Genomic DNA, 13,598 nt, shown 5'->3' with positions numbered 1-13,598 from the left:
ATTCACCAGCCAAAGCCACAGTTCCCCTTACTTTAATGGGATATATGGGTGAGCCAATGTTTAATGAATACCAATTGGTATGTCCAGTAATCAAAATGAAAAACCGTAGGAAGAGAATAACTGCTGTGTAGTTGAACTCCCTACTAGGGAAATACATTCAGTAGGTCTTGGAGAAACAGTTCGTGGGCTTACAGAGACTGGAATAACTCTAGCTGATCCCTAGGTAGCAGATGATAAAGTAGGTCCAGTGGATGTGTTAATAGGGGTGGATCATTATTATGCCTTCATATCAAGACACACAATTGTGAAAGAAGGAGTGAATCTCTTAATGGATGAGATGATGATAAAATTGATAGTGGCCATGATCCGCCCCAGGTTGGACTATGCAGCAGTAGTGTGGTCCCCACACAAAATGAAAGATATAAACAAGATCGAGAGAGTACAAAGAACAGCAACCCAGATGGTTCCTAGCCTGGCAGATGTCGTACAGGGAAAGGCTGGACAAGCTAGATCTGCCTTCCTTAGAAGAAAGGAGAGAGAGAGGTAACATGATTGCAGTGTTCAGGGGCATGATGGGAGTAGAAAAACCTGACGGAAAAGATATGTTTGTATGAGATAAGAGAGTAACAAGAGAACAAGGAATGAAACTAAAAAAGCCGAGTTGCTTGAAGAAATACAGTTTTCCATATAGATGCATAGACCTGTGGAACAGCCTGGACAAAGAGATCGTCCAGTATAAAAACTTAAATGAGCTTAAAGCAAAATCTGAATTACTGAGAAACATGGATGGGACCCCACGAGCGTTAATCACTTCCTCTACAGTATATCACAACTAGGTAAATACACCTAGGTAAATACACACACACACACACACACACACACACACACACACACACAAATAAATACTGTATTTAACCCATGGAGAAGCATCAGCAAGAGGACACTGCAAAAAAATACATAAAGAGTCGATAAAGATGTAAGGAAATTCAGTTTCCCAAATAAAGCAACTTATCAGTAGAATGCACTACCGAATGAAATAGTGTGTGCCAAAACTATTCATAAATTTAAGGATACACTCAATCCTTGTAAATCGCGGCAACTTGGGTCTGGACCACTGCCATGACTTACGAATTCCATGATTTATGAATAATAACTCTTATGTGAAAAATTAATTTGGGTCTGGACTTCGGCCAACCCACCCCCACAGCACCTAACCTACGCCCATCTAGGCACCATCAAACACAAACATACAAATTTAGGAATATTCAGTGCAAGTATTAAATAGAAATAAGCAATGTTAACGGATCTCACCTTAATCCAATGATGAAGTTGCGTAAGTGAATGGAGTGGGGTGGTGTTAGGAAAAACTTAGAACCTCTCAGCACTCGTTCTTCCCAAACTCCTTCGCCAGCTTTGAAAACTTCTCTCCCTTCTCAACACGACAAATGAGCTCCAAACGTTGACTGTACGACAACCGCAGCAGCTTCTTGACGCCATACTGCTTAGAGAGCTTCATCAGGGGGTCGGAAGGGGCCATGGACGGTAGGAGGCGGGGGGAAGTTGCACAAAAAAGACAGGTAGCTCTTGTACTCCACAGCGACAGTCTGTAGCGTGCGGACTGGCGGGACAAGAACAACAACATGGCAGCATAAGTATGCACACTTGCAACCAGGGACGCGTGGTGATTAGTTGTTGGGTCGCAATTTTCAGTTTGAATGCCATGATTTACGGTTCTCCTCGGAAAAGGCCCACTGCGGTGCCTAGGTCCGCGATTTTCGTAACTTAACAGTGATTTAAGGTTGGCGGCAGTCTGACGGCCACTTAGCCATGCTTTACGGGTCCGTGATTTATGAACACGCGATTTACGAGGATTGAGAGTATGTATGATAAAAATGGTTTAATACACGGCACAGTACAAGCCTGACTCATTCCTGTAAAGATACAATTAGGTATGAACACACACACACACACACACACACACACAAATTAAAATTAAGAAGGAACCAAGACTGTTCTACAATTTCATAAATGAAAAAACAAAAGTAAGAGATAACATAGTGAGACTGAGAGATGGGAAAGTGATATACTATGACAAGGATGAGGATATGAGACAGGTAATAAATAACAGGATACATTATTTGTAAATGAAGGTGAATTCTTAGAATCAGGTGAAGAAGGCAGGACACAACAGTTAGCTGATACAGTAGCTAATAAAAATGAAATGCTACAACTCATCACAGAATTAGAAGTGAGAAAGGCTATGGGGTCAGATAGGATTCTATCTATCTATTGCCAGACGCCTTATTCCCGTAAGGCGGGGCCACAAACAAATCGCCTCCATGCCGCCCTGTCCCCCACCATTTCACTGCCCTGCTCCCAACTCACACCCTCCTCTCTCATATACCTCTCCACTTCATCCCTACATCTCATATTTGGCCTCCCCTTCTCTCTCCCCCTCTCCACCTTACTCATATACACTTTCCTCGTCAGTCTCTCACTCTCCATCCTCTCCGTGATGGCCAAACCACCTCAACATGTATTTCCTAACGCTTCCTATCACATCCACATCCATACCACAATGCTCCTTCACTTCCTCATTTGTTAGTCTGTCTCTCAATGTGACTCCACAGGCTCCTCTCAATTAACTCATTTCCACTGCTCTCACTCTTGACTTCTGTCTCTACAACAAGGTCCAAGCTTCACTTCCATATGTTGGAGTTGGTATCACAATAGTGTCAAGTAGTAATTTTTTCACTACCATGTTCACTTCTCTGTTTCTTATCAATGATTTCAAGGAACCAGCAACCTTTCTTCCTTGTTGTACCCTTTCCAGCACTTCACCCTCTAAACTTCCATTCTTACTCATCACACTATCCAAGTACTTAAATGCACTCACATTTTCCATTTCCTACTCACCCAACCTCACTGTACATTCACTAACTTCACTTCTCTCGAAGATCATAACTTTAATCATCCCTACATTCATCTTTAGATTCCGTTTCTTACACACTCTTCCAAACTCATCCACAAAGCCTTGCAGCTCCTCTTCGTCTTCATTCATCTGGAAACAACAGTACAGGGAGTTTCCAAAAACTGTCCTCTCATATTAAGGCCACTCCAACATCCACTACCCTACCTTGTATCTCATTTATAATCCCATCCATATACACACAGAACAACCATGGAGACATGACATATCCGTGTTTCAATCCAACGTTCAAATAGAAAAATTCACTCTGTTCACTATCCACATGCACTGCAGCCTTAGCACCCTCATACATACTCTTCACAGCATTCAACAACTTCCCAACTACTCCATATTAATAATACTTATCACAATCCATGTCTATCCACCCTGTCATATCCTTTCTCCAAATCCATGAAGGCCGCATACAACTTCTTTCCTTCTCCAGAACCTTTTCCACTAAAGATCTAAGAATGAATATTTAATCTACACAACCTCTTCCCTTCCTAAAATCTCCCTGTTCTTCGCCACCTAATTCCTCTGTTATTTCCCAAACTGTCAAAAAGTATCCTACCATATAATCCTACCATATACTTTTCCTATTACATTATGAACACAAATGCCCCCATGATTACCACACACTTCTTTTTCCCCTTTTCCTTTATACAGGGGAATAATTATACCAGACTTCCAATCATCCGGGACTGTACCTTTCTCCCTAACCAATCTGCACATCTTTTACATCCATTCTACTACTATCTCTCCCCCATGCTTCAGCATTTCACCCCACACTCCATCAATTCCTGGGGCTTTCGCTATTCTGACTTTCTTCATTGCTTCCACAACTTCCATCCTATTGATTTCTTCCTCTCTTCTCACATCCATCCGTCTCCCAGCCATTCCCCAGCCACTTATACTCGCATTACTTTCATTCTCTATATTCAACAATTCCTTAAAGTGTTCTCTCCATCTGCTCACTTTTTCTCCCTTCTCCACTAGTAATCTACCATTTTTATCTTTCACTCCCAACTAACTTCTTTCCCACCCTGTCTAACTCTACCTCCTTCCAGAACATTTTCTCACATTCCCTCCACTTTACACTCAAATTCCTTCCAAATTCTTCATCCACTCTCTTCTTTCTCTTACTAATCTTTTCACCTCTCTCTTCTGTCTCTCAACTTCTTCCATGCCCCTACAGTATTTCTCATCCACTCACTATATGTTTTCTTCTTTTGTGCCACAGCCTCTCTCACTTCTTCATTCCACCGTGCTGTTCCTTGCACCCCCTTTCATCTTCTCTTCACTCCACACCCCACTCTCATGCTGCTCAGATTTTTCCTTGGAATATCTTGCACACACCTTCCATGCCCCCCATCTGCTCCAATCCACATTAACCCAATCGCTCCTCCACTTCTCTCTTATATTCTGCCTTTTTTTTCATCCTCTTGTAACCTTTCCACCCTCCTTGCATAAACTACTTCCTCCTGTCCTTCCTTTCTTCTACTTCTCCATTTCACACGTACCTTGATTCTCACCTGGCTAGGCAAACTCTTTCGCCTTTGTCTATCAACTTGTACCTTTCCTTCTTGCTAGATTTTTGCTCTCATTCAGCCAGTCCCTAAGAAGTGACCATTCCCAACCCTCTAACTATCGTCCAATTGCTTCACCATCCTGTATCTCAAAAGTTTTTGAGTCAATTCTTAACAGAAAAATTTTAAAGCATCTTTCCTATCACAACCTTCTTTCTGATCGTCAGAATGGGTTCCGTCACGGATGCTCCACTGGCGATCTTCTCACCTACCTTTCAGACTCCTGGTCACCCTCCTTTTGGGACTTTGGTGAAAGCTTTGCCATTGCACTTGACATCTCAAAGGCTTTCGATCGAGTCTGGCATAAATCTTTAGTTTCCAAACTGCCCTCTTATGGTTTCTATCCTTCAATCTGTGCCTTCATCTCTAGCTTCCTTTCTGGTCGTTCTATTGCCGCTGTTGTAGACGGCCATCATTCTTCTCCTGGATCTATCAATAGTGGTGTTCCTCAGGGCTCAGTCCTATCACCAACTCTCCTCCTTTTATTCATCAATGACCTTCTAAGCTGTACATCTAACCCTAACCACTCATACGCTGATGACTGCACCCTTCACCTTTCCATTCGGTTCCCACAACATCCATCTCAGCTGTTACTTCAACAAACAAGGGATAAGGCTATGGCACACCTAATGTCTGACTTGGCTCGTATCTGACTAGGGTAAAAATAATCTTATTGTTTTTAATGCATCAAAGATTCAGTTTTTACACTAATCAAGCTGACAAAATCTTCCACAGGTGTACCCACTAATGTTTAATAATATTCAGCTTAATCCTGCATCATCCTTGAACATGCTCAGGGTATCATTAACTCAGGACTTATCTTGGAAAGATCATATTGCATCTCTTGTAAAATCTGCTTCTAAGAGATTAGGTGTGCTAAACCGACTCCATTTCTTTTTTACCCCTGCACAATTGTTGACTCTATGCAGGGGTTATATCTGCCCCTGTGTGGAGTACAACTCTCATGTGTGGGGAGGCTCCCCACATTCAGCTCTTCTCAATAAGGTGGAGTCAAACACTTGTAGTCTTGAAACTGAGGGCAGGGGTTACCCTTCCCTCACCCCACTCGAGGTGGAAGCTCACACCTTCAATGTAAGTGGTAATCTTGAAAGCGGGAGAGCGCACCCCTTCGTGTGGGTAGGCGCGGCAAAGAGTTGGTAACAATGATTAATTTTAAAATTCAAAATCTTAAAATAAAAAAATACATATGACAGTTTCTAAGATTCACACACAATATAATCTATTAATGATTGCAAGTCGTACCTTTTCACTTATTAAAGACTGGCATTTGTTCTTAAATACTCTGTATAGGAGTATGCATACAGGATTTGGAGATCTTGTGCCACAGGAAAAATTCTGTGTCAGACATAGCTTCAAAGAAATTCGTGCGGTCAGTAATAACCCTACGAATACGCCTTGGCTGGTCATACCGATTTTTACTATATTTCTGCCCCAAATGCTTGTTTTTGCCACTCTTCTCACCCAGAACCCCGAAATCCCACCCCCCAAGACACAGGGTGGGGGGTTAATTTGAAAACCAATAATGAACACCGAAAATAAAAGCCAAATTCGTTCAGATCACACCAAAATACACCAGAAAAATATACTGCCAAACCAAAACACAATAGTGCGGACTTGTAAAAGCTCACCAAACGCAAACATGAGACTTCGTAATTCAAACCAACTAGCTGTGCACTAGTCTGTTTAGGTAGTACTCGGCCGTTCTTTACTGTAGGAATTATTTCACGTACTAATCAAACTAATTATAAAAGTATCATGCACCATATCTGATAAACAGCTTGGCAGAAATATTGAGAAATAAAATGGAAGTGGATACAGTATCTCATCTTTGTTTTAATCTCGTCATAAATTATCCATCCCTGGAGAAGTGATGAAGTCTTTTAAAATGATAAAAATATTAAACGCTTATTTTTTCTTTACACGATGTTTTTATCTTTAAATTAAAATTCCTATCACACACACACCATAGGGCCCTTCAAATTCTACATAGTTTTCTTTGCACAAGGCTGCTATAATATGATGAAGGGGCATGCGAACGGGTGCTACAAGACCCCCCTCGGATTGCAGTACTACACTGGGGTAATCCTCTCCCGTTCACCGGGGAATGCTCTCCCTTTCGTGCGTTAAGGCTACCAAAAGATGCGGATAGGGCAGGGTGAACGCTTTCCCACAGTTTAAGACTACGGCCGAAAGGCTTTTCGTCTCATTAACTCTCCTCCTCTTACTGACTCCCTTCAACCTCTGTCTCTTCATCGCACTGTTGCATCTTTACCTCTTTTCTATCGCTAGTTCAATGGTCACTGCTCCTCTGAACTGTCTGCATGCATTCCTCCACCTCTACGACGGGCGTGTAGCACCCATCTGGCAGCAAATTCTCATCCCTTTTCTGTCCAACTCTCTAATGCAAGAATTAACTGTTACTCCCAGTCCTTCATTTATGCAACAGGTCAACTCTGGAACTGTCTCCTTCTGTTTGTATTTCTTGCTTCCTATGACCTCCAGTATTTCAAATGCAGTGTGTCCCGGCATCTCGAAATGATTGGATCTTGAATTTGGCTCTCTCTTGTATTTTGTTTTTCTCTTGGATGAAACAATAATTGCGGGCTCGCGGCCTTTGGTTCCTTCTTCCTCGCTAAAAAAAAAAAAAAAAAAAAACAGTAAGTGGTGGTCAAAAAGTCCACTCCCCCAACCTCTATATGCTCTTGCATCCATTACACACCTTCTCATCCTTTCATCCACACACACACATAATCAGTCATCGCCTTCCGTTCATTCAGTTCACCACCCACCCTTTTCATCACTCACCATGTATACCTATGGATCATTTTGTGCCTGAAGAGGGTATTGGCTATCACCAACCCCCTCCTGGCACAAAAGTCCACAAATGGGATTGTTGGATGGAAACTCAAAGATTCTGCAGATCAAATGGTGCTGCCAATTTATGATATTACAGTAAGTGCTCACTTAACACAGCCGAGTTCCCCATACACTACAAAAAGGCACATGTGGTGCCATTTATAAAGGAAGTGATAAAAAAGTCCCACTTAATTATACACCAGTATCCCTCACCAGTGAAGTTTGCAAACTGAAAAATTTATAAGAAGAATATGAGGTAATAATGACAAAAGTGCGGATTCAGGGAAGGCTCATCATATATCACAAACCTGCTGAGTTTTTACGGCAGCAGCTGATATCATACATGAAAGACTGGGCTAGATAGATTGTGTCTACCTGGATGTGAAGAAGGCATTTCATAAATGCCACACATAAGATTGCTGTGGAAATCAAGAACTACTGGAGGAGTGAATGCGAAATAGCTAAAATGAATGGAAAATTATTTACCCTAGTGGGAAGACAAAAGAAAATAGTTATAAGAGACAAATATTCTCAATGAAAGAGTGTGACTTGTGGAGTGCCACAAGGATCAGTTTTGGCTTCTTTTTTATATATGTTCATGATATGCTAGAAGGCCTAAATAGTCCTATGAAAATGTTTGCAGATGATCCACAAATTATGAAGCAAATTCAGTATGGTGACAGTTGTAAGCAGCTGCAAAATGAATTGGTTTGGAGCCTGACTTGGAAAATAGATTTTACTGGGGTGGGGGGGGAATTGCTATGTCCTGGGGAATAAATGGCAAAATGAGAAAAGTGAAGATCAGTCAAGCAAGGGAGAAGAAAGATCTAGGATTGACCATACTGGATATAATATAATATAATACAGTGTAGTCTCTTTTATCCGAATATCATGGGACTTTCAAAGTTTCATTTAATCGATTATTTTGGATAAAAGATACTGTAATAATGTGTAGGATACAAGGGAACAGTAGTGTACTCACCCATCACTCATATCTGGCGATGTCTAGCCCACCACCACTATCAGCACCCCAAAAGCCACTCAACCATCACCAAAACACTTAATACACTGTAGTAACTATGTATGTAACTGCACTTTTGTAACCGTAATAGAAACTGCCAACTTAAATAAATCTTCACTCAAATAAACTTAAATAAACCTTCACCAAAACAATTACGTAATTCACTGTGAACAATTCGAACAAAAAAAGTCTTACATTTAATTGTTTTTTCATATTTTCTGTTTCCTTATTCAATCATTTCCACACCATCCACATCGTCTCCCACATCACCCAAATCTTCCGAGGTGGTGGATGGGGGCTGCCGCAACCAACGCTTGCTCTAGTGACTAGCAGAGCAACCGTAAACTAAAGCTAGTGGCACGAAACAGGCCCGCCGTGTTTGAATTTTCAGAAAGATTTCAGATTTTTGCAGTAAACTGAAATAAGAACGTTTTAGTAAAACTTTAGGTTAAAAGAATTTCGGATAAAAGAGACACTTGACCTTCTGCCAACCCACTTGCTGACACACAGGAAAATCTATCTATCTATCTATTGCCAGACGCCATACTCCCGTTAGGATTGGCCATTTGACTTTGAGTTTTTTGTTTTACAGTGAGGGGCACTAACCCTCCACCAACCCACTTGCTGACACGTACGGAGCACGTATGGTTTGGTTATATGGTTACCACCCAGCATTGTAAATGGTTTCATGGTTTACAGGAAATCATTTGGCTTATCACTCAATGTAAAACCACTTGTAAAGGAAAGTAAAGCAATAAGAAGTGACAGGAAAGATGGGAGAAATAGGAGGAGAGGAGGGCAGACACAGAAAAAGAATGATAAAGGCTAAGGAAGAAGCAGGCAGCACTACATCAAGTGAGTGGATTATGGTCGCCGCCAGGAAAATACAACTAGGTAAATACACCCATGCAGACACACAAACAGTATACACTTTGCATCCCAGATTAAAATAAAGAAAACATGAGGCCAACACTGTTTTTACAATGTTCACCAACCTGCAGCAAACATGGGAAGGATGTCTGGGCTGCCCCAACACCAAGTATGGCGGCTCTGGTTGAAGACTGAATCAAATTCCACCGGATTTTCCTTCCAGCCACGAGCAATGGCACTGGGGTCCTCATACAGGCCAGCAATGATTGCTACGTGGCCTGGCCGTGACTCTGTTGGGACACGGGTGTGAGAAACACCCCAGGTCCCATTATGCTCGATCACAGATCTACAAGGACAAAGAATGACAGTGGTTGATGGCACTATGTAGGAACAGACAGTGGGTGACTATGAATAAAGTACAGCTGTTGCTGTTTCTCAACCCCAGTAGCTACACCTCATCGAGCAGATCTGTCAACCGCAGGTCAGCAACTGCCCTTATGGGGTTCCCCATAGGTTCCTTATACCACTGATGTTGTGTCCGAGTATTAGCGTGGCATGTGCTGTGCAGTGCTCAAGTATGTGTACTATGATGCGTGGGCCCATTCTACAAGCAGGGCACGTATCATCTGTGATCCCACCTAACCCAAATCTAAATTGGTAGCTGAGGGGGGCTGGGTGATGTTGTGCTCTAAGTCTTGCTAGGTGAACCTGATCATCTCTATTTAAGGATGCCTCTGATGGGCAGATGTCAGGGGGGTGGCTTGTAGTATAGTGTTATGGTCGAACTGTTGTACTGTCCTGCGCATTAAGTAAGTATGTATGTGTTTCTTCACTGCTAGTGTGGGAATGTCTGGAGGTGGGATATTGTTGTAAAGGGTTTGATAACGTTTGTGTGATGACTGTTTTATGTGTGTATGCGTGTTGTATGTCAGTCACATAGTCACAGGTGTCATGTATTGGTACGGTACAAGCAGCTGTATAGAACTGTGTGCCCATCATATCAAGGTAGTCTCTAACAGGGAGGACTTTAGTTTCAGGGAGCAAGTATACTGAGCGAGTGGTTTTGGTGGACCCAATGGTCATGAATAGGGCACTGTTTTTGCAAGGTGCTGTGATGAATATTAGATAGGATGGGAGCCAATACCAGGGAAGCATAGGATATATCTAAAGCACTGTTTGTAGAGTAAGAAGAGTACTGTATTTCTATTTGTTGCCCAAAGTCTGGCCCTGTAGTTTCTCTGAGTGCAAAGAGTCTGAAAATGTACCACCTCTTGATGTTTTGTGCATGAGTCACAGTTTAACTGGGCCTCTTTAAGAAGTCTTGAGTACCCATATCTGTATTTCTGAGGATATATTACAGATAATGAAACCTGTTTCTAACCCCTTCAATATAAAGCCCTTCTTATGATATCACATAATGATATTAATATGCAAAATTAATCTACCACACCTTAACCTGATAAACCTTGCCTAACCAAGCTTAAACTAAGGTGGCCTACCTGTAATTTTAATATTGCCTACTGGGTAAACGAGACATTGGACAGAGCTATAGTTTATTTGATTGACCTGTGCAACTGAGATGTATGCGGCAAGTAGGGTGTGTTTGATACGTGGCTGCTGCTTGGCCGCCGATGATGTCATTGAAGTAAATGTAGGCATGTATTGTAGTACAACATGCGGACGTAGGTGTACACTGTGGGTGGATATTATAGCGCAACATGGAGACATGGGTGTACACTGTGTGTAGATGTAGTGCAATGTGCAGATGTGCATGTACATCATGGATGGATAATTTATTTCAAACATCACTCATCGTTTTTTGAAACTTTATAATCAACTTTTTCTTTTATAACAGTAAACTTTGAACACTATATTTGACCTCTTCAGCTTCAGAAATTATTCCGTATTCAATCTGGCAGCTTGTATTGAAGGCAGTTTAAAAATATAAGCATAATTGTGTTAAAATAAGAAGAGGTGTAGATTTAAATCACAAGTGCCCAATCAGCAGCCACGATTCAAACACACCCTACTCAACCCATGCGTCTCAGCAGCAAAGGTCAATCAAATAGACTACAGAAGCTGGAAACTCCTAACAAATCAAATTAATTCTTTACCAAACAGCTGCAGCCTTCCCATATATTCTATTGAGATGAGTGTTTCACAAGTTACTTATTATTCCTGGATTACCATAGCTAGTGGGGATTTTTATAAACTTACCTCTAAAAGCTATAAATGAGGATTTAGAATGCATAAATATTCCACCACAATCTGGCAGCAGCCGGCCATATTTAACACTTATCATGTATTTTTAAATCTGAAAGCTAGATGTCAATGGCCGTCAAACACATGTGAGATTAGTTTGGACTAGATTTAGTTGATTAGGTTAAATCATTAAGTTTCCCATTGCTCTGACAAGGGATACACTGACATGTCCAGTCAGAGCAATGGTCGGTAACCAACGCAGCCAGTCGGAGATCATCAGTAAACATTACCACGGGCAACCTGGCTACTTCCTTTACCGTAATACCACAAAATAGGTATAATTTGTCTTTTTCCCATCACTTCTTGCAGCCACAATAGAACAGTTAACTATATGTGGTGCTTATGTACCAAAATTACTTACCGTACCCTGAGATTGTAAGTCTGTTATAGGTGGAATCACTGTGCCCGTTTCATAAAGAATTACCTAAGTTAATTTACTGCAATAGGTATTAAATAAAACACTGTGATGGAAAGGAAACTGAATATAGCTTAGATTCAATAATTCCACAAATAAACAATACAAATATGCAAAAGGACGTTCAATGCAAAACTGCAAAAATACACTACCGGTACTTGTGAAACAAATCAAGATTTGTTTAAGGGGCCTACCTGATAAAAGGAGCTCTGGAAGTGGTATTGGTGAGGGAGAAAAATATATCTGCCCTCAACCCGTCTGCCACAATCAGAACCAACCTAGAGGCAGCAGGTTCCATGGGGTGAACCTGGGGCGTCATACCATGGCTGATGGGCGTCCGGAAGTATATGTCAAACACGGATAAGAAGAATATCAGATGAACTATAAAGCCAACCGCAAAAAGCCACATCCTCAAAACAGTGCAAGACCGTAGCCTTGAACTAGAGAAGTGTCACCTTTCCTTCATTCCGATCAAAACATACTCGGTAGTTTCACCAACCACCGAATTCAGAATAAATAAAAAATCTTTATATCAGTATTTCTATATTCTAATTAATCATATACAAATTAACAATGTACGAGAAGTGAATTAAATTTATACACGCCGAGTACAGGTAAACTGGTACCCATGTTTTTGTCCATTATTTGTAAATATGATGGCAAAGTACAATTATCATTGAAAAATCTTTCGGGATGTCTCTGAGTGGATTTACACCCACTGGCGTACGAACATTACCAAACCATACAGCTCAGTGGACCAAACCAAACGCTATCACATGTAGTTTATACGCAACTGATTTGGCGAGCATAAAGCAACCTGAACTAATGTTCGAATGAGCATCGGTACATCGTGTTTTCTTTCAAGAGCCCATGGATGACTGATTCCAACACATGCAGCTACCTTGCCTTCCCTCATTCTATGTGAGTAAATGCAATGGGAATAGTGATGCTTGCTTTACTGCGAAGGCTCCAGGACGTAATGCTCACTGGAGCATTTGCAATCATATACTCCAATGTTCGTTGGGCTGTATATTTTGCGTTCGTTCGCAAAGATTATGAAATACCAACACCAAGGGGAGACCACAGGGAGGCGCGGAAAGGGCCCGAGCGAGACGGGCATACATCCCCCGCCACCATGCGCCCCTCTTCCCCTCAACGGAGCCCGCGGGAGGTACACCAACCCGCCGCACTACTATCTAACCAGACCAACACTCGCCAGGATCGGGGTGGGACTCGTGTAACCACAGTCCCAAGAAGGACCGCGACGACGCCCACCGTGCTCGTCAGGGAAAGGACGTCCACCATACTCTTTTCGCCTACTACCCCCGATAGAATCACGACGATGCCCACCGTGCTCATCAGGGAGAGAATGTCCACCATACTTCCCTCACCTACAGACCCAAGCAGGACCACAGCGATGCCCACTGTGTTCGTTGGGGAGGGAATGTCCACCATACTTGCCTCGCCTGCAGCCCCTCCTGGGAGCAGGACCGTGGCGACGCCCACCGTGCTCACCGAGGAGAGGATGGCCACCGTACTCCTCTCATCTGTAGTCCCAGGGCAAGGCAGAACCGTGGCAGTGCCCACCATGCCTGTTGG

At 42.2% G+C, this 13,598-nt stretch overlaps 1 protein-coding gene across 1 annotated transcript in view; it reads right to left on the bottom strand.

Moving 5' to 3' along the window:
- The window catches only part of PIG-N (Phosphatidylinositol glycan anchor biosynthesis class N), a 216,271-nt gene extending 203,863 nt beyond the window's left edge, over positions 1-12,408 (bottom strand). Inside the window, exons 1-2 of the mRNA XM_080276011.1 lie at positions 12,194-12,408; positions 9,448-9,668 (exon numbers count right to left, since the gene is read on the bottom strand). Of these exons, the coding sequence (XP_080132137.1) occupies positions 9,448-9,668; positions 12,194-12,408 (436 nt within the window). The remainder of the gene's footprint in view (positions 1-9,447; positions 9,669-12,193) is intronic.
- Between the last annotated feature and the right edge of the window lie 1,190 nt (positions 12,409-13,598).

This window comes from Coenobita brevimanus, chromosome 63 (assembly GCF_032717465.1).
Source record: "Coenobita brevimanus isolate Jiangsu-jjx chromosome 63, ASM3271746v2, whole genome shotgun sequence".
Lineage (NCBI taxonomy): Eukaryota > Metazoa > Arthropoda > Malacostraca > Decapoda > Coenobitidae > Coenobita > Coenobita brevimanus.
Note: the sequence above shows the minus strand (reverse complement) of the source record. Positions and strands in the feature narration are given on the sequence as shown.